Here is a 22301-nt window from a genome sequence, read left to right as displayed (position 1 = left end):
AATCAGCTACTTGTGAAGTCCTACAAAGCCCAGACAAATATAATAACTAGAGGGGGGCAGCAGTTGGGAGAGACAAGGATCAGACACACATCACCCAATGCGTTCTATTGCATTTGCCCCGTGACAACACAGTGAGGTAGGTCTGCAGTGATCTCACAGCTTGTAAACGCACCCTCCCCCACCCCCCACCACCGCCCTTTCTCCTTTAGCTGCCATGATACTAATCACTGCTGCAGCAGGGTAGGACCCTGGCTCTAGGAACCACAAAGAAGCCATTGCTGATGGTCTCTCCAGAAGCCAAGGAGGAAAAGCCCAGAATCGTTAAAGATCTTGTCCTTGCTTCACATATCCATCCTTGGGCAGCTCAAGATGGGTACAGAGGCACTGTTCTTAAAAACCTCTCCTTACCAACTTCCATTTTTTATAAAACACACACCCCCTGTTGTGCATGGTCAGCCTAGCCCAGTCAGGTGAAGGATGGATCTGGTATATAAAGCGAGTCCTGGGATTATAGATCTGGAACAGGAATCCTTTATCACACAGACAGATGACCTTTGCCTAATCTTGGCTTCCCCTCTCTGCACTTCTTATCTGGCCCAGCCTCTCCTAACCTCTCTGCACCACGTTTTCCTGTTCAGACCAATTTCCACTCTTTCAGTAGGAAGGAGACCAAGTCATGGGGCAACCCAGTTAAAACCTAGTCTCTCATGAAATGCTGAAGATGGAGGGGTTTTAAGAGGACACTATGGCAGAAGAGCCAGCTCTAATTGGCAAAAATGAGGTAGTTCAATAGGCTATACACTCCAAATAGTTGTTCTCTCTGATGATACAGCAACAAAAAGCATTCCTGCCGTGCAGACCCGGAGCTGCTGCTGACTTATCCCTGAGATTGCTCACGTACCTGAGAACACAGTGCAGGAATGAGGGCCTTAGATTAAAATACACAAAAATACAAAACCAGAATATTTATATTACGAAAAAAAAAAAAGTTAAAATGCACAAGATACGTCATTCGCACACAGCTAGTGCAGTTGGCATCCTGGAGAAAGTGGGACCCAAGGTACAGTCACCCAAGGCAGCAAATAAATAAAATTCAGTTGGCCCAGAATGGGGTGAGAGTGAGCTCAGAAGCACCAAGTCTGCAGCTGTTTCCTTGATCACCCCTTTATCTGTCATCATAATCCATTACTTGGGACAGTTCTTAGCATTCTGTCCCAAGAGGAGGTTATGAGGAGAGAAGAGGAAAACCTTGCCGCCCCCCCCCCCCCCCCCGAGATGTTTCCTCCCATGGAATGTGGTGGCTTGTTGGCTGGGTCCATCAATCTGTTCTTCTTAATCTTTACACTCTGATATGGGAAATACTATTCCATATTATTCTTTAAAACAACTTCCCTACCCAGGCCACTTTCAAAAGCTGGAGATTCTGGGGGTGGAGACTCATATAAAGCATGCAGGGAGGGTTAACCCCCAAAGCCCTCATATGCATTTGGAAAGAGCTAATTGGAGTTTCTTTGCCTCACCCCTTCTTCCCACCAAGAGGGAAGAGGGGATGATGCTGTGGACTCCAGCCTCAGATATATGGCAGTGCCAGCTGCCCCCTACCCACCCTGTCCCCACTTTCTCCACTCTGCCGATTGATGCCTGCTCCTCAAAGCTTTCTGATCACAAAAGGATAGCCCCCACCCACTGTGGCTCAATTCTGAGCCTCTGGGAGCATGGCAGAGCTATGGATCTCTTCTTCCTCCTCCCGAAAGTAGGCTGGCTTTCCCTGGGAGCTGGGAGCTTGCTGGGCTTTCAGTGGGCACGAGGCTACCATATGGTTGATGCTCTGGCAGAAATGGCACTTCTTTGGCTGGGGTGGCAGTTTGCATTCCTTGGCATGATGGTCTAGACCTCCACAGTTGTAGCACCTAGCATCAAGCAAGATAGTAAAGTTGAGAGGAAGGCTTGAGAAGAGACCACAATGTTTCCTCTGAGTGAGGACCCCTGGGCTCTGGTTTTAGTTGTTACTTTGGACCCACTTCCCTTCCTGGAGACGGATTTCAGCACTTAGAAAAGGGGTATATGACTCGATATCTCTGAGTCGCTTCCAGGCCTGTAATATCTAGATGGCAGCTTGAGATTCATGACAAATTGAAAATACTATGAATGGAAATCCTGGACCCCAACTGAGAACTACCATACCCTTAAAAACAGTACCTCTCATTCATTAAAATAGAGAAGAAATTAAAGGGCCAGAATCTGTTTGCACACAGAACAGGAAAGAAACCAGTCATTTGGAGGTGAAGAAGCAACAACTACAGATGTACTGTATTGGCCTCACCACATACACTTTCATATCCATGGTCTCCTTTAGTTCTAAAATAGTGTGTGAGGTTAGTATCACAATCCCCATTTAGCAATCAAAGCTAGACCTCCCAGAACCTAATTACTTATCAAGTAGAAAAGTAGGTCATGAAGTACCTTCCATACATACCACCCTCTCTTTGCCTCCCACATCCAGATGTTGCCAGGGGCCACAGGCTTCACTTTATCTTTGGCATCTGGTCCAACCAAGAAAGGGAAAGCAAGAATGGAAGAGTGCTCATCATCCCTACTAACCCACAGAAGCTGCCTTCCAGTCTATACCTGTCTCCCTTTGATCTGCGTTTCTGCATATTCTTCCCTTTGGGTCGCCTTTCACTCCCAATACAGAACACCCCACCAGGGCCGGTGACTCGGATAGATTCCAGGCCCTTGGCGGACTTCTTAAAGGTGAACTCCACAGCTTCACCCTCCTTCAGGCTCCGGAAGCCCTCCATGTGCAGCTTACTCTGGGGGAGAGAAGCATGGTAGATTTTAATGTTAGTCTTCATCATTACACCCAACACCTGCATACACATGTTCCTCTAAGGATTGAAGAGTAAGGGTGTAATATTTCCATTTTATTGGTAAAGACACTGTGATTGGAAGAGTCACCATTAAGAACAAAAATTCTACATTACATCAGGAACAATCACTATGTAAACAGATGCCATTGCATTTTTGGCAGCTATTCTCATTGAAAGTTCTCAGTAAACTAGAACAGCAGAAAAAAATTGTTAATCATAGCATTTATAAGGAATCAACCAATGTAAAATTGTAAAATATAACGTTAACAGGCCTATACACTTAAAAGATGTCAGTCATGAAAGATAAACCCCTACGAAGTAAAGAAACTGACCGCCACACATACTTCTGACTGGCTCTTAGAACAGGAGAAAATATTAGGAGAACTGACAAAATCTGTGCATGGAATGTAGGCAAACGTGTTAAGTTCCCTAATTTTGATCGTTGTACCGAAGTTACCTAAGACAATAGCCATATTCTAGAAAAAAATGCTGAAATATTGTAAAGATAAAGATGCTTGAAATCTGTATAAGGGATTAAAAAAAACAAACAATAAAGCAAATAGTACAAAATGTTAACAATTGATGTATCTGGGTAGAGGTTATATGGGAGTTCTTCATAGTATTCTTGCAACCTTTTCCCAAATTTGAAATTATATCAAAACAATGTTACTGAAAGTTGAAGGGAAAAGACAGTGTGATCCAAGCAGACAGATCAGTGGATTAGAAGAGAAAATCTACTGGAAGATCCAAAAATAAGTGCAGAAATCAGCAGGTAAGGAAAATATTTCCATAAATAGTACTATTGAGAAACCAGTTATTCACTAGGAAATGAAGCCAAAAATTTATACTTTACATCAAATGTATGCAAAATATTTTGGAAGAATGAACAATCTAAATGTTAAGAGGAAAAAACTGGAACAGTTTTTTTAAAATTATGACAGATAACTAAACTGATAAAACTATAAAAATTACTGTAAATCAATATGAAAAAAGACTCACAGAACAGAATAATTTGCAGGAGGACCTAGCATGACACATATATTCAATATCTCACTGGTTCAAAAAAAATAAACAAAAAACAAAAATACCATAAAGCCATTCAAAAGAATGTAAAGTCCTTGCTTTGTTCACTGCTGCATTTTGACACCTAAATAATGCCTAGCACATTTTGGATGAATTAATGAACAAGGAAGTAGGCTTTAATTGTATAACTTGGGAAGATAATCCCAAGTTATTTAAAGAAAGAAATATTTAAAGGAAGAAAAAGACTTCAAATACTGTGTGGAATGATCTCACTAAAACACTGCTTGTTTGAACCAAAATTTAAAAGAAAAAAAGGAGTTATTCAAACAGTTAGTTGAGTGGCAACACCAGGGTCAGAAGAACCCAGAGTTCTGGATTGGATAGCCCATTTCACCTTGCCATTTTCTGCATCAATAACACATTAGTGGAATGACAGCCTCTCCTAGACCCTGCACAGAACAGATTTCATTATACCTTCCAAAATATCCAAAGAACGTGTCAAATATGTCAACAAGGTGTAGTCCTTATTGAAAATGCGGTTCAGAAGCAAAAGGGATCACCATGTACCTAGTCCTGGCTTGAGGCCTCTTATGCTGTTGCTGGTGGGGGTGGGGCAAGGTGGCTATTTCAAATTGGGACTTAGATGAAACATGCTCTTTTGCCAGATGGGATCCCCAATTCCTTAGTCACTTACATTTTTCTTTTAATTTAGATGATATTGCTTAAGACAGAACTTCCACTGAGGTAATTAAAAGCATAGGCTCAGGTGTCAGATACATTCTGGTTCGTGAAATGCTGATTCCACCAATTTCTGGCATTGTGTTTGATCTTGGTGAGTTACCCACCTCTGGGCCTCAGATCTTTCAGACAATGAGATAACAGTAGCTATTTACCTAAAGTTTTAATGAAGATTAGCCAGGCAGGACATATGCTCAATAAATATCAATGAATGAAATATTCCAAAGGTTTGGGATCCTCCCCCTTCTTATTCACATAGAACAGACAGGGTTGTGATGACTCACTCCCTTCCCCCAATCTGAATGTGGAGCATTAAAGCAGAACATTAAAACATTTCAGAAAGGTGAAAATTCTTTCCTCCTCCCAGTTGCATAACCACCGCCCTGAATTTGATGTTAAATCTGACGTGTCTCTTATTGAGCTGGGACAAGCCAGTGAGTCAGGAGATGCTGGAGGATCCAGACCAAGAGCATTCTTGACCCAGGTAAACTCAGCTTCTCCCATTTGCCTAGTGGGCTCTTAGGGTGGAACACTCCCAGTTCTCTGTGATTCAGCAGATAGATAAGTGATTAAGAGCAAAGGTTTAGAGTCCTACAGCCTATCCCCGCTTTCTGTGTTGGCCTACAAAATGGAGTTAGTACTAATTTTATGGTGGTGCTGTGAGGTTTTAAGCATGAAAAGTAGTTAACACATTGACTACCACATATAAATCCCAACTGGCAATTATCACCAACCTTTTCAGACTGGATGAGGGTGGGGTAACAGTGAGAAAGAAGTGTCAAAAGACCCAGCATTTTAACCCTAGTTTTTATCGCTAACTAGCAGCAGAAACTCAGAAAAATATCCCCTTTCTGAGCTCCAGTTTATTGAGCACCACAGTCTTCTGCATCTACACCTTCTAGGCTTAATGTGAGAACCAGAGGATAATATAAATGGGGACATTTGAAATTGACTAGTCTTCTTAGTTCACCCACTCTATCACTGGAGGATTTGAGGTCAGCTTAAGACCATCTTTTCCTTTGAAAAGATAAAGGGAAAAAATAAATCCCTGTGGGCACCTCACCATAATCAGCCAAGATTTAGACTGGTGGTCTCCAAGGGTGGCTCCTTGGCCCCCTCTACCCCACCCCTTTCTAAAACACATAGTTTGAATTCCTCTCTTATCAGATAGGTAATCAGCGTGCAGCCCCACTGAGCCTGCCTCACAGGGTCTGCATCAGAAAGGAGCCTGAAATTCTTGCTACCACCCCCACGCCACCAACCGCACACAAAGCAGGGCCTGGGCCCCGCCCCTCTCTCCATCCCCTCCAAAAAAGAAAAGACCTGGGGGGGAGGGGCGAGGCTTGAGCTCCCCCAATAGAGCCCTGCTCCGGGAAACAAAGAGTTGACACTGGTTGGTTCTGGTGGTCGGATTCCTGGAGTTCCAGAGGATGCAGATTCCCCCTTGACTCCCCCCCCCATCACACATTTACCACATTCACCAGTTCCTTCCTTCCTCTCCATGTAGGGGGTTATGGTCACGGTGAGAGGATTGGACACAGAGACACCTTTCTTCCCTAGTCAAGCTTGCTGGCCAGCCAAAGCCACCACCAGCAGCCATCTTTCCTTCTGACCTACCCTCCCACCCTTCCAGGGCCTCCAGTCAAACCTTTTTTTTTTTTTTTTTAACTGAGGGGCCCAATTAGGGTTCATTATTCAGATAAATTATATTATAGGTGGGAGGGCTGCCACCGTCCCATCCATCTTCCTTTCCCTTGCCTGTTCAAGGTAGGAGTGTGGGTAGCCTGCAGTGGGGGAGAAGGGAAGATGGTATTTAATCAGACAGAAAACTGTTAAGGAGGCTTTTTTTTTTTGGATGGCAGGGAAGGATCGGCCAGCTACAGTACTCTGCACCAACACCTTACCACTGCCTACTCTAACCTTCCCCCATGTCAAGTATTACACCTTTGTAAGTCATAGAGAGAAGGGACCTTAGGGGCCACTCAGGGAATGTGAAGTCAAAAACGCATAGCAAACTGAGTTTCCCTCAGCTTGCTCTGTGAAATTTGGATAAATAAGCTCTGTTTCTATAATTATTTGTAATTGATCAAAGCTTGGGTTTATGGTTTTTCTACAATATCCAGGGCCATTCTGGCTCAAGACTACCTACTGTATGGCTATACCCTCAGTTCTAGGTGCTTAGCAGTGCACAAACATTTGCAGAAAAAAAAAACTAAGTTCTCTACTATCCAAAATGCCTAATATGTACTGATGCTTACCATAGGCTAAGCAGTTTTAAGCATGTCACGTGATATAACACATGTGACCTTCACACCAAGCTTTTTATCATGCCCCCTGCTGAATTCATGGAGGCAGAGGGGTTAAGCACCCTGCCCAAATTTATAGTGTGAGAGCCCTGAAATGACTTTGTATCCTGTGCTCTGCAATATAATGCAAGGTGCATTGACATTTTAAAACTTTCTGAGGGTGGGATGCATGAGACAAGTGCTCGGGCCTGGTGCACTGGGAAGACCCAGAGGAATCAGGTGGAGAGGGAGGTGGGGGGGGAGGGGGATCGGGATGGGGAATACATGTAACTCCATGGCTGATTCATGTCAATGTATGACAAAACCCACTGCAATGTTGTGAAGTAATTAGCTTCCAACTAATAAAAAAAACAAAAACAAAAACAAAAAACTTTCTAAGAGTCACACTGAGAAAGTAAAAAGCAATTTAATTTTAATGAGTTAGTCCTAAGGTGTCCTCACAGTTCAACCCAAGCCTCACTCCTAAAGGTAGGGTTTGGTAGGAGGTAAGAAATCAGTGGGTTCTATCAGAAGCAGTTTGTCAGGGAGAATGGGGAAAGAGATCCACCCAGAACCAAGGGCTGCCAGCATACACCCCTTACACATCCCTCTGGCTCTGACACAGCCAGGACCACCAGTTCCTGCCTGGAGTTCTCCACCAGATGGTGCTGCTCACCAGCCTGTCTGCGCCCAGGTAGCCGGAGGGAGTCTGGAGCAGAAGAGAGGAAGGAGCCACAGTGTTCTCAACTCTGCACCTAAGAGTTCACCTAGATTGATCTTCCCAGCTCCTTAGGACAGGCATCTTCTCTGTGGTCCTCAGGAAGATGGAGTCACAAGGGGACTGAACTCTGATGAGGATCCAACCCAGGGTAGGTCTGATAAAGATGGGGCTGTTCCCTCCCCACCAGCCCCACTCAAGAAGTGAAGAAAAGATCCTGGAGTTTTTAACCAGAAGCCCAGTTGTTGTTCTGCTCTGTTGACAAAAGCCATCTACTCTCTTTACCAGTCTGAATTAAAGAACTCCAAGCTGAGTCCATACTAATTGCTTACTATTCTGGAAAGTTTTCCCCTCCTTTTCCTTCACCTCCTTCGACCTTCCAGATTTAACACTGATAGTAGTTGCTATTCTTGCCTGCAGGAAGAAGGGAGAGGTGATGTGCTTCAGGCTGTTGCTTAAAAAAAAGAAGCCCACCAAGGAATTCCCATAGGCTGAGTTTGATACTTTTGATATTTGGATTAGGAATGTTCCAGCAACAACCTTGCCCTGGAGAAAAATCACTGAAAACCACTTACCAGGCAAGTAGTGCCACTAACCACAAGCTTTGCTCTGGATGGTGGCACAGCCTTTACTTGGAACACTGCCTAGAAAGTATGTCTCTTCACAAACAGGACTCAAGATCTCATAATGCTCAAATTAACTCACATGCTTTTCTGCTAACTTCCTGAAAAAAATCCACTCATTTAAAAAATTCTTTCTGGAGGAGTGGGAGGAAAACAAAACACTTTCCTTTCCCGATGGTCCAGTGCTTAAGACTCCTCACTTCTACTGTAAGGAATTCGGATTCGATCCCTGGGCAGGGAACTAAGATCCCTCATGCTTCCTGGCCTAATTAATTAATTAAAAAGAAAATAATAACCTTTTAAAAATTCCCTATTAAGATGGAAAAGAAATAACTAATGAATGACCCTTCAACCCATGGCTTCCATATCCTCTCTGGAGCTGTGGTCAGCTGGAGTGATCTACTATCACTCCACAAATTTTCATGGTGTTTCTACTGAGTGCCAAACCCTCTTCAGGCCCTGGTCCGGATAGACAGCAACTATCAGTTCACATTCCCTCCCTATCTCCAAGCTTTTGGTCTGGAGGAAGACCTGCTGACAAGGACCCCCAACTGTGAGCGTACTCTTGATTTCTCAGGGGCCTCTTCGTTCCTCATACTCATATCTTCAGCCCACCAAGTGCATACTAGAAAATTAACCAGACTACCAGTCCCTCTCTTCAAAGAGTTCAGGTTAGAGGAAGAGTTAAGACAAGTACATCAGTACCTGAACATAAGGAGGGTAATCAGAGGCACTAGTAAGGTTATAAACCGGGTAGGAAAGATCCCTTTACATTCTCCCTGCCCCCAAACCTGAGTCTTAATCTAGACCGGACTGAAGTTGCTCTCACCACCCCCACTCATCCTTTTCAGAGAAAGCAGGCCACGTGGCATCAGCAGTTTCTTGGTAGTGGAAGTTTCTTCTCTTAACCCAAGCTTGGTGCCTCAGTCAAATTTGGGCTCTTTTGCCTCCAAGCATTCTAATACAGCATTTTAGCCAGAAAGCTATTTTAAACAGATTTGAGTTCCAAAGAGCTGTGGGAGAAAACAGGGGACCTTTTCCTGATTTTCAAATTTTGCACATCTTGGGGGGTTGGGAGTTGAGCCACAGGAAACAGGAGGTTTCTGTTAAAATGGCCAAAACCTTTTAAATGGCCATGGAGAGTTGAGAATTCTTAGTCCTCAGGCAACCCCTAGTTAGCTCTTTCTTGCTCCACCTTTTGATGTATTAACTGTTTCTCAACTGGGGGTGAGTTTGCCTCCCAGCGGGGGCATTTGGCAATGTCTGGAGACTGTTTTGGTTGTCACAACTGAGGGATGCCCAGAATGAGAAGTTATCTTGCTTGAAATATGTCAGTAGTGCAGAGATTGAGAAACCGGGATTTAAGGGCTAGCTAGGTGCCATTATGATGATTCTTAAATTCCCCCAAATTCTGGGACAGCAAGTGAGTTCTAGCCTAAAACCTGTGGCTGAGTACCAGGGTTGGTACAGAGGTCTTTTCGCTTTATGGGTTTTATTTACTCATCTTATTTTAAGGCTAACGGTAGGTTTTCTTTCCCACATATCCACCCCTATTGGGCACTGAGGGTTGGACAGGGAGCATAGGAACAGTGACCAGTGTGTTGGGAACCAAAAAGGCCCAACCTTGAAAATGTCTAATTGTGTCCATCCCCCACCCCCCGCCACCGTTTCCTTAGGAAAGGGGCTCCCTGATCCCCTCCCCTAGCAGATGTTATCTTAGGACAGTTACCCTGCCCACCACCCACACCTACAGTTCCAAGGTACCCACCACAAGCAGCTAAAAGGGAAGTTTCACTGTTAAAGGGAAATGTCTTACTTTTTCTCCATTTTGGGAACACTCTCCTGCCCTGGGAAAATTTCTAAGGATTGATCTGCATCCACCTAATTCCTCTACATTAGATCCCCAGGGAGATATTTCTCAAGTGCAGGACTGGAATCACTAGTTTGAGTGTTACGGTAGGGTTTGAGGATCAACCTAAGCCCCAGCAGTGTGAAGACTGAGCTTCCAGGTATAAAGCTCAGGGAATTTCCACCATTGTCCTCTGTGACTGTTAGTAGCGGGTATAAGGGAGACAAAGTCTTCATTCCTTATCCCAGCTCAACTCCTCCTGATAACTTGACTGTGGAATGTCCCTGGACATTCCAAGACCCCGAGTCCAGGTTATCTCCCAGCAAACCCATCTGAAACAGCATGGTGTAGGCTCCACTCCCCAAATCTGAAGGCTAGTCCCCATTTTCTTTTATTCCATCCCGTATTTCCCAACTGCTTTTGATCCTAAGGGTTAAGTGGGCTGAGGCACGGATCCATTTGCTCAGGAAAACCTTCTTTGGGAGTTGGATATCACCAAAGAACCTCAGAGGGAGTACCTTCCCCTCAGTCTTTCCCTATGTGGCAACCTTTGGAAGGGAGGCAAGAAAATGTTGGGTCTGACTCTTTCATTCCAAGCTTTCCAAAGTTGGGGAAGGTGTCCAGTTGTCTCCAGACTGGGAGAGATTTTAATCTCTTTGTGATCAGATAAATGGGGAGCTGGCCACCCCGCTGAGGAGGGCCATTCAAAGCTGGTTCCTGTAATAAAGTGATTTAATAGATCTAAAGAGGCCAATTCCCTTCTTTCTCCCACAATTACTTCCTGTGGGTTATCATTCACATATGTAAATGAGACAGGGAGGTGGGCTAGCCACCAGCCAGAATTAGTAGTTCGAAGGGAAGCGGATAAAGCTGGGGGTGGAGGAAGCAGGGGAAGCCAGGGGGCAGCCAAGCAGTCTGCAGCCGACCCTTCTGGCAGATATTCTAGGAGCCCAGTGACCCCAGCGTTAACTAGTGGATCCCCATCTCCCTGCATCCTCTCTCTCCCTTGCTTCCCCCATTCCGCGTCCTCACTGAGGGCCATGTGGGGACTTCCCTGCTGTTTCCCTCCAACCAGTCTACCCAGCATCTCCCCTCTCCACCCCTCCCCCTCCAGAATACCATCCCTCAGGCTCCAACCCTTAATCCCCACATCCTCCTTTCCCCTCCCCCACTGCTCCTAAAGCCAACCTCCCCGAAGTAACCCCTCCATGCCCGGCCTGGGTGTCAACCTCCAGGGTCTGGGATTAGCAATTTCTTCTCAGGTCCAGCCCCAAACCTCCAAAGGTGGAGGGGAACCCAAGCAACAAGTTCCTTTACATGGTGGTTACATGAGGCTTCAGAGATACTCAGGAAGGGGCGGCCAGGGTAGACGAACTCTTTGGTTCCTTGTTTGAGGCCGGGAATGTTAGGACGGCAATCAATGGCTGTCTGGGGCCATAAATGCCAAGCTGAGGAGAATAGGTCCTGAGGCTAGCCTCTCTCCACCCCCTGCCCTTCGACACTGAATTTCACCCCCCACCCCCGCCCCTGTGCTGCCTTGCTTTAACTGAGAACTTGGGATTGCGACCTAACTCCCTCCCAGGCTAGCCCAGGGGTCGAAGGCCTGGCTCTTCACATTTTCTTTCCTAATAGGAAATAGATAGTAAGAACCCCCCTAGTGATCCATGTGCCTCAGACTGCTCTCGAGGAACTTCCATGCACTCCAAATAGATCCTTCAAGGATCTGCCAAACCCATCCAGAACCCCAGGACTTGAGTTTTGGGTGGCCACCTGGGTGAGGGGACCCAGCAGACTTCTCAGCTTTCCGCTGTTGGGTCTTGAAGCCGTTTCCCTCCCTTCCTCCAGGCCGGGAGCTCCATTCACAAGATACTGAAACGCGCGGGCGCTCAGGGTTCTGCTCTAACCGGGCATGTGCTTCCCTGGCCGGCCTGCTCGCCCTCCCCCCACTGGCAAGCACAATACAACCTTAGTTCTGCCACATGGGATCACCTCCCTGCCCCCTGCCCCCTGCCCAGGGTAAAGAGGTAACAGACACGTGGTAAACCAGAGGGGCTCCCGGAAGGGGGTGGGGGTGTTAATCATCAGCTCTTCCCCCACTCTCGTCCCGTTGGAGTTAACAGGGATTCAGACTGGGGTGCCACGGCAAAGAAGGGAACGCACAATAAGGGCCCTGGATCTCCCCTCAATCCAACAGCCGAGTCGGTCCGCCCACCCTCGGACACGCGCGCCAACATCCCGTTCCTGCGGCAAAGTTACCAGAATGGCTCTCACCTGGTGCACAAAGACATCCACCGGGGGGTCGAGCGCGACCCCTGCGCGGGCGGTCATGGACAGGAAGCCGAACCCCATGCGCACGTTGAACCACTTACAGATGCCGGCACCGTGCAGCAGCTGCGGCTCCTCCGCCGCGCGGGCCGCGTCCTCCGGCGCCTCCTCCGGCGCCTTGGCGCAGCCACCTGGAGATTGGGAAGGCGCTTAGCTGGGGGGGCCACGGAATTGGAGGACCCCCATCGGAAAGCCGGCAAGGAGACCCGAGGGTCCCAGCCCGCGGGTGGACACCCAGGAGGCTGTAGCTACCGAGCAGCCGGCGAGAAAATACCTGTCCCGGCCGCCTCCCACGCTCCCCCAGCTTAAACTGAGGCCAGCGGTGCCCCGAAAGTTTTGCTTTTCTTCCCACAACTCGTTGCCCGGGGACATGCGGCCAGACAGGCCCCTCCTCTTCTCTCCCCCCGCCCCCGGACCTTCAGCTTGCTCGCCACTGGGACACCAGGGTTCCTGGCTCCAGAGATGGCCCCCAGAAGCAGGAGGCCGCACAGACTTGGGGTCCTTGGGCTAGCCTGGGGGACACTTCCCCACCTATCTTTCATGTGGCTTCGGGGCGCCCCTGACGCCTAAGGTGTCCCTAGTAAGTCCCGAGGTCGAACCTGCGAATTGCTGGTTTGACACAGAGCCCATGGTAGTCGGCTGAGCCCGCGGCCCCGGGCCCCTGCTTGGGCGGCTGCTGGCCCCAGAGAAGTCCGGAGGCAAAGGGGTGGCTCGGGGAAGAGGCAGCTACATCTTCCCCAGCACAATAGCGGTGGGAGGGCCCACGGCTTTTCAAAGGCTCCCAAATTCTAAAAGACAATGACCCAACCCCCCGCGGGCAGCCCCCCTCCCCTCCCTTCCCCTCCCCTCCCTGGCCTCTCCCCTCCCTTTCCCTCCAGCTCCAGCTCTGGCCCTCCCCCACCACGGCGGTCTCTGACACCTCTGGGGTGTCCCTTCTCAGAACCTAGAGGTTTGACGCCCCCTCCCCACACGCACATCTGGAGACTGGGGCCGTCAACCCTACAAGTCTTGAGTACCCAGGAATTTGGGATCCTGCACTTTAAGGACTCGGCGGGGGTCCCCAAAGCAACATACAGGTGGGGGGCATGTGGCGGGGGGGGGGGCAGTTTTAAAGCCACGTGACTGCTCACACACACACACACACACACACACACTTATACACCACCCCACCCCCCCCCCTTTGCAGATAATTATACATTCCAGAGAGTTGGGGGGGGGAGGTGTGAGCCTGGCAGCGCTGGCCAATCAGAGACACAAACCACCTGTCAAGAGAGAAATGGATGAGCCCTCCCCCTCCCCCCGCCCTGGAGCGCCCCTCCCCCTCCCTTCCCCTTCAGGCCTCCGAGCTGACCCGGCAGCTCGGCGCTGACCCGCTCTCACCCCCCACCCCCGTGTGCTTAGATAGACCTGGAGTTCAGGACACTGGGAAGCCTGGGATGGGGAAGCAGGGGGGAGGTGGGAGACCCAGCGGGGCCGATCTCCACTCCTGACCTAGGCGCGGCCTCTCAAAGTCTGTCTCTGACTAACTGAATGTCTCTGAGTTTCCCACCGAGTTTCTCTCGATCTCTCAAAGCGCTCCCAATTAATTCCGTGTAAAGAATTTTTCCTCGTTTCCTTCCAAATTTGTCTAACATTGACCCACGTGGAGTTTCCTGAAAGAACAGAAGAAGGAACCCAAGGAGGCTTGAAGTGTGTTCCTCTCTCCACCAGCTGACCTCATCCTGCCCCCATGGCCATCCCATCCTCATCCGTGGTTGGGACCCCGACACTTTTAGGTTCCCTGGCGCTCCACGCTTCAGAGTCCTGTCCTAAAGTGCGCTCCCTTCCCCACAGTGAGGTTGGTGGGGGAACTGGAGTAGGGGCTCTCCTCATTTGAGGAGTTAGCCTCCCCTGGTAGGAGATAAAGAGGCTTGGCCAGGGGGGTGGCTAGTGCCCTGGTCGGAGATGGACAATGGCCCGGGGCTCAGTGCACGGCCCTGGCCCTGCCCCTTCACTTCCGGTGCTCAGTTCAAACTGGACAATGCCAGCTCCGGCCAGTTCCCCTCCCCCACTGCTACAACCCATTTAAAGGGACAGAGCCTGCTTTTGGGGGCATCCGCTCACTGGCAATTCAGTCGTCTCCACTAAGTGTGCAGAAACCTCTCATGCTCCTGCGCCGGCCCGTGCGTGCGTGTGTGTGTGTGTGTGCGCACGCGGGTGTGAAATTGAGAAATAGAGAACAGGGATGAGTGGGGGTAGGAAAGGGGAAGATGAGGAGGAGAGCAAGGGGCTGTTGAGAGATTATTTCTCTCTCCTATCAAGAGTGATCTCTGAGGCACTAAAACTTCAGTGTAAGAAATGGGGGATAGGAAGTTGGGATAAAATGAACAACTGTGGCCCTCAGCCTAAAAAATACAAATTATTAACAAATATCACCAACAATGCTACAGTCCCAACTGAGGACTCTAATTTAGATCTTCTCAGAGTCGTGCGAGTACATCAGCCAAAACTATTTTTTATTTATATAATCCTCCCCACCTAAGCCTTATCTCCTCCCCTTACTAGAGCCCTTAAAATGTACCCACTCTCTGTATCTCTCTTCCTAAGGTTCAGGAGCAGGTGACTAAGGTCTGGCTGAAGAAAAGAGGGGATAAGATAATTTAGCGCTCTGTTTTCCGTTGGTCTGCTATCAAGTCAGACGTTCCAGGAAGGCGCTACTAGCTTCACTGTCCAGGGTCCTGAGGGCAGCGGAAGCTCTGTCCACGGTGCTGAATAAAGACCCGCTCTCCTGGTTCCCAGCTCCCAGTTTTGAGAATGCTTTCTTGAATTCTCACCTCCGCGCTCTTCCCAGAAAACCTGGTTCTTCTCAAACCGCCCCCACCCGCTCAGAGAGCCTGACACATTGGAGACGAATGAACAGACTTTCTTGCACTCTAAAGAGAGGGCATTTCCAGCCATACATGATTCTGTGAGAGTAGTGTAAGTATCTCAAGCTCCTCTTCAGAAAAATGGTGCATGTAGCCACAGAGAGTGAAGAAAGAGGAGATAATATTTTTTAATTCACATAAAATAAGGCTAGAGAGACTAATCTTTCTTTTTCATTATTATTTCTCTAATTAGTAGCACTTTTCATAGGAACACAGGCGTTGGAATCAGATAATCTATGTTCGAACATCTATTTATAGCTCTGAAAGCTATATGCTTTCTATGCCTCAGTTTCCTCCTCTGTCTAATGCAGATAATGAAGATTTAACTCTCAGAGTTATCATGAGGATAAAGGTAGATTATGTAAGTAAAGCTTTTAAAAGTGTCTGACATATAGTTAGCCCTTAACAATGTAAATTATTACTATTATTATCATAACTATTATGCACATTTGTCTCTTTGTCCTAGAACCTGCTGGGTCATTTGATCCCTGAGAATTTGGTCCATTTATGTGTTATTTCTTTCTGCTCCTTCTCTCACATGCTTACCAGTACTTAGTACAGTGGCTGACCCACAGAAGACATCCAGTTTCCTGAGGGACTTCCCTGGTGGTCCAGTGGTTAAGACTCAGCCTTCTAATGCAGGGGTTGTGGGTTCGATCCCTGGTCAGGGAACTGAGATCTCAATGCTGCACGGTGTGGCCAAAAATTAAAAATAAATAAATCTTTAAAAAGAAGAGTTTCCTAAATAAGTTTTTAAATTTATTTTTATTGAAATATAGTTGAATTACAACATGTGTTAATTATTGTTGTATAGCAAAGTGACTCATACATATATGTTACACATATATGTGCATTCTTTTTCATATTCTTTTCATTATGGTTTGTCACAGGATATTGAATATAGTTCCTTGTTCTAAACAGTAGGACTTTGTTGTTTATCCATTCTATATATACCAATCTGAATATTTTTTAATTAATTTATTTTTAAATTGAAGGATAACTGGTTTACAGAAATTTTTTGTTTTCTGCCAAATATCAACATGAATCAGCCACAGTCCCCTCCCTCTTGATGAATAGGCCTTGACTGAAATGATGAATTTTATTACAATAGTCATAATACTTATTCTTCTAGGCTGCCTCTCTCAAGTCTAAGAATTCAAACCCAGGAAGAGTTGGGATCTCATGAAGTTGCATATGTGGAGGCAGAGGACGCTTTAGGAAGGGACACATGGCTCCCAACATAATTGACTCCTCATCCCCCTTGGGTTGTTTCCATGTGGGAGAGGAAGTCTCCTGACTAAACATTCTTCCTTTCTTGGGTCCTCATCTCAGTGAAAACTTATTAGGTAGCTACTATGATCCAGTCATTGTGCTAGCTCATACATTTGACAGAGGAATTAGATACATAATATGCACTAAGTAGTGTAATGACCAAAAATGTACCCCACAAAGTAAAGAACAAACATTTCCTACTATCCAAGAAGTTATAGTGTAGTTAGGGAGGCAAGACATGATATAGCTAAGTACTGCAAATTTCTTGTGTATTGGTTTCTGAGGATAATATTATCTGATAAGAGGGAAAACGTGGAGCTCTTTAGACAAGGCAAAAGTGTGTAGTATCAACACAAAGAGCGTGCGTGCCTGCTTAGTCATTTCAGTCATGTCCAACTCTCTGCGACCCTATGGACCATGACCTGCCAGGATCCTCTGTCCGTGGGATTCTCCGGGCAAGAATACTGGAGTGGGTTGTCATTTCCTTCTCTAAACTCCTTTTGTAACTCTACCTGAAAGCTCTGGTAGGAAAACAGCTGAATCAGGGCTGTAGATAAAAAGGTATTACAAGAAAACCCAGAGTCCAAGGAGATTCTCAGCAGTCAGTCTATGCTGTGCTGGAGAAAACAGAAACAGAAGATCCCACCTGCTTAACAGTTTACTGTCAGCCAAGGTGGGGTGCGGGTTCACCCACCTTCATCAACCACTCAGCATCAGCTCCCAAACACAAAGAGCATCTCCCCTTTAAAGTACCTTGCTAAGTTCCTCTTGGGTAGGCTCATATCTCCATAAAAGGAAGAGCTGAAAGAGGTCTTAGTAATAATAGTAACTTATCACCATTAAGTGTATATATCTATACCTATGGCAGGTGTTGTGTGCTGGGTAAATTACACAAACAAAATCCCACCTTTGCTGAGCTTATATTCTGATAGGTAACAATAATAACAGCTATTATTTATCAAGGTACTTTTCTTATCTCATTCAAGCCTGTCAATAACTCTAAGTAATAAGTATTAATATTGCCACCTTATAGGAGAGGAAACAAGCCTAATGAATCAGTTTAGCTTGGGTAATGTAACTCAGCTAATACTCGGCAGATGCAGATTTGAACCCATACATTTCATTCCAAAGCTCACATTCATTCCACAGTCCCAGTATGTTGTTATCATGACTGGTACTGTCCCCATTTTACCAATGAGAAACAAGCTATGTGCAAACAAAAAGGCTGTAAGGAGAGACTGTATAATTGATATAACTAGTAAATAGAACCCAAGCTTGTGATTCCTCTTCCCGGGACCAGAGCTATAGTCTGTCGTTTATTGATTACCCTCCCCCAAACTCATTGACCATCTCAATTAAAGAGCTGACCAGAGTCAAAACAGGTCCTCTTTTGGGCAATAGTCCACATCCAGTTTGCATTTCTAAAATGTTTTGAGAACCCTGTGGTGGGGTCCAGGGTGGTTGTTTGGAGTTAAAACCTTGATGCTAATATGAGTGATGGTGTGCATTTGAGAGAAGTATTTTCCACAATGTGTCCCTCAGGATACTAGTTCCATGGGATGATTAATACACCTAACCATTTTTTAAAGGTCTTTATAGTGAAATCATTTGGAAAATGATATGTTAACTAGGCTTCCTATATAGGACTTTGTATAGCTTTTAGTATGGTAATATGCTCTGTGATTCATGAGGAAGGGAATATGATGTGTGCAATGTTTCCACTCATTCAGTAAGTCATTTAACATATATTTATTGAACATCTATAATGTGTCAGGTAGCATTGTTGGAAGCACTGGGAATACATCAGTGAACAAATCAGATGAAGCTCTTACCCTCCTAGAGCTTACATTCTAGAGGAGAGGGACAGACAAAAAACAAATAATTAAGGAAAATTTATGGAAATGGCAACCTACTCCATTATTCTTGCCTGGGAAATCCTATGGACAGGGGGGCCTGGTGGGCTAGAGTCCATGGGGTCGCAACAAGTCGGACACAACTGAGCGACTTTCACTTCACTTCACAAAGTATATATAGTTCCAGCCTGTTAATTTGTTCTGTGACCTCAAGAAAGGCCCCCAGCTTTACCCTTTGAGGATAAAATGAGGGAGTTGGATTGGCTGTTAGACAAGCGTTTCTCCCATTTCTGACTGTCTAAAGCAATATGACGTGTATATGTGTTTGTGCGTGTGTGAGAGAGAGAGACCCCATCCTAATTGCTCTGGGAAACAATCTGTTCTCACCCCATGCTGTCATCTTTATCCCTCTCCAAGGACCAGGGCTTCCTACATCAAGCAGGATTGTGCACCTCTCACCTCGTAGGCCTGTTGAATTGGCGGAGGGAGGGTGAACCAAGGGAGTCCCCTTCCTTCTTTCAGTCCTGCTCCCCATGTGGGCCTTGCTTCACAGAGCAAGACGCCAGGCACTTGCTTTCACCAATAATGGCTTCATTACATTGAAAGGAGACTAGAGTGACCTCAGTGAAATAGACTTCCTGACCCCAGCTGACCTCTGACCCTCACCCTGACAGCCTCTAAATCTTTTCCTTCTGACACATCCCCCACAAGGTACAAGCCAGAGGAGGAAATGATGAGCTTGCTAGAGCCCACTGTCCAGCGACGGTAACTCCCCAGTTCTCTTGCGGTGGAACTTGCCAAGCCCAACTGTAATTTCCCTCTTGACTGCTGATCTTTTCAATGTTCCTGCTGTGACTGTAGCCTGTCAGTCACAATTCACCCAGCTATGGTTCCCCTGGTGTCCATTTGTATGTGTCCAGCGTGAGTCATGTACCAGGGGGGCAAAAGGCATGGTATCTAACCAAATGCTGTCATTACCCCAAAACTACTTTAGTCTAGTCCTTAACTTACCCTTCTCTGATGCTGCAGTTACTGTTTGAGAGCTGATTGTCCACCAAGCCTGCGCTGACTGCTTTCTGTGTACTGTCTCTTTCTGTCCTCTACCATCCTAATATCATCCCCATTTTACTGGACAGGGAACCGAGACTCAGTTAAGCTAAGCGACTTGCAAATCACAAAGAGTGCATCCCAGATCTAGCTTACTCTGATATTCTTCTTCTTCTGTATTTTTTTTTTTTTTTTAGCAGTTAAAGTAATTAATGCATGTGGCTAAAAAAATCAATTAGTATTGAAAGAATTATAATGAAAAACAACAGCACCCTGAATACCCCACCCCCTCCACTCCCACGAGTCATTTCTTCTGGAGGATATTTCCACGTCTCTAAATAATATGCATGTAGCTCCATTCCTTGATTTATCAATTTTAGATATTATCTATTGATTTCATGTTATGGTGGATGAGGACTTAACCTTGCATACAAGGCCTACTTTTCCTTTCCTTTTCCTCCCAGTGCAGTTAAATCACCATTGTCAACTAAATTGATAACCAGTGTTTACATTGTCATAATTATGGAAATGTTCACTGCATTGCCAAATGGTATACTAGGACAACAATTCTTTTCTTAAACTGTGCTGTTTTCTGTTTTTTTAATTTACCCTGGACTCTAACCTCCTCTCTCATCACAAGATTAGTCATTGAAATACCTTCAACTATTTTCAAGGGCTCCATCATATTATCTTTTCCACTAAGCCTTTTCTTGAGGACCTCCCTCCTGGTTGCCCTCTGGACTTGTTCCACAGCAGTCAGCCCATCACCTTCACAACCTCTCACTACAGTGGACAGAGACACTCTTTCCTGGATCCCATGCCAGCCTTTTTCTTGGTTCACACTTGAATAGCATCCTCGAGTAACTGCCCAAGAAAGGTTGCTCAGGAGGGGAATATGCTAGGCCTTCCAAGTCTGAGCCTACTGCTTTTTAACCTTACTTTTTTGATGGTTTCAAAGCCATACTCTTTACCACTCTGATCTGTTGACCTCTAGCAAAATGAAGAAAGACACTTCACTTGCTCTGAGGATGTTGAGGTTAGAGATGTCTTTTCTAGATTCTGAGGTTGGAAACCTAGATTTATCAATGGTTAAAAAAAAGAATGATAATTAACACCATTTGAAGGTTCTCCGTGTGCCAGGCACTGTGCTAACTGCTTTACATAAATTAAAATCTCATTTAATTCTCACACCAAATGTATGAGATAGGCAGGGTTGTTATTCCCGTCTTATAGACGAAGCTGAGCATAGAGGAGTTAAGTAACTCACAGAGTAAGGGATAAGAGTCAGAATTCAAACCCTGGTTGGTTGACTCTGAAATTAGCATTCGGATTCAATAATCTACACTTTTGACTTCCCTGGTGGTCCAGTGGTTGAGAATTTGCCTGCCAACGCAGGGGACACGTGTTTGATCCCTGGTCCGGGAGGATCCCGCGTGCTGCAGAGCAGCCAAGACCGTTGGCCCCAACGACCGAGCTTGAGAGCCTGCTCGCCACAGCTACTGAAGCCTGTGCGCCCTGGAGTCCATGCACTGCAGCTAGAGAAAGCCTGTTCACAGCAATGAAGACCCAGTGCAGCCAAAAATAAACAAATAAGCATTAAACATATCTACACTTCACTTCTTCTGCTATAACAGAAGAGGTTTATAAATTAGTATCTTCTGGCTTTGTCTTCTCCCCAACCTATTTGGTAAATGTGGAAACAAGACCTAGAATCCAAGTGACTTGTTCAAGTCCTTAGCTAGTTAATCATAAGAACTAGAAACTCAGGTTTCCTAGTATTTCCCTTTTCAATCAGGGAGTGGGGCTTCAAATTCAGGTTTGGTTTCTGTACCTTGGTCTCCCTGTTTAGGGGATAAAATTAGTGGAAAGGATGTGTAAAAGATATATATCCCATCAGCTTGTGACTGGGACATATTATAGAGGCAGATATAATGCACTGTGGAAACAATGAAAGCTGACTCATTTTATATGGTATGGAAGGCTTCCCAGGGGAGGTGGCATCGCATTGAATCTTGCATAGGAGTTTGAAAGCCAGGGGAGGGCAGGACATCACAGAGGAAAGGAGCAGCAGAAATGAAAGCAAGGAAGCTTGAAAGTGAACAGCCACAAAGTTTGGTTCCCACATCAGCAAGTACTCCCTGTCTGTGTGAAGACATCCAGAGAGACCTGTACTCCCTTCAGTCAATCTTCAATCACACATTCATTCAACATGTTGTCAATAATAGAGATAGAGGGACTTCTCTGGTGGTCCAGTGGTAAGACTCTGCACTCCCAATGCAGAGGGCACAGGTTCAATCCCTGGTCAGGGAACTAAGATCCCACATGCCACAGGGTGTGGCTAAGAAAAGAAAAAATAGAGATAGGATGGTATGGTAAAAAAGTTCCGGTTCTAGTTCTAGCTCTATCACTAACTCACTGTGTGACCTGGAACAAATCTCTTCTTTTCTGGGCCTTGGTTTCATCATCTATCAATTGGGAGAGCAAATTTATGATTTCCAAGGCCTCTTTCTACTTTCATTTGTGATGATTACAGAGCAAGAATAGGATAAAGGTGTTGAGGTGTCCTTGACCTCCCTCCATGAGAGGAAGGGGAGAAATAACATCTGTTAACTTCTGCTTCGTGCTGGACATCACCCCCTCCTACCATCCTGGAGGGAGACGCTATCTTCTCATTCAACAGAAGAGAAAAATGAAGTTCAGACGGTTTGAATCACTTCCTCAAATTCTCCCAGCAAGTAACAACAAAATAAGAGCTAAAATGTTTGAGAGTTCACCACATTCCAGACACTGTG

The 22301-nt window shown here is 46.1% G+C and overlaps 1 protein-coding gene and 1 non-coding gene across 2 annotated transcripts; one reads left to right on the top strand and one right to left on the bottom strand.

Moving 5' to 3' along the window:
• Positions 1-1693: 1693 nt before the first annotated feature.
• LIN28A (lin-28 homolog A) lies at positions 1694-13061 on the bottom strand. The gene is made up of 4 exons (XM_061147848.1): positions 13031-13061; positions 12378-12562; positions 2629-2813; positions 1694-1910 (listed from the first exon to the last, which is right to left on the bottom strand). The coding sequence occupies exons 1-4, from the start codon at positions 13059-13061 to the stop codon at positions 1694-1696; spliced, it is 618 nt and encodes a 205-aa protein (XP_061003831.1).
• Positions 13062-21747: 8686 nt separating this feature from the next.
• On the top strand, positions 21748-21819 carry TRNAG-CCC (transfer RNA glycine (anticodon CCC)). Its single transcript has one exon. It is a non-coding gene; the product is annotated as a tRNA-Gly (tRNA).
• The last annotated feature ends 482 nt before the right edge of the window (positions 21820-22301 follow it).

This window comes from Dama dama, chromosome 8, assembly GCF_033118175.1.
Source record: "Dama dama isolate Ldn47 chromosome 8, ASM3311817v1, whole genome shotgun sequence".
Lineage (NCBI taxonomy): Eukaryota > Metazoa > Chordata > Mammalia > Artiodactyla > Cervidae > Dama > Dama dama.
The sequence above is the reverse complement of the archived record's forward strand: the minus strand, read 5'-3'. Positions and strand labels throughout refer to the sequence as shown.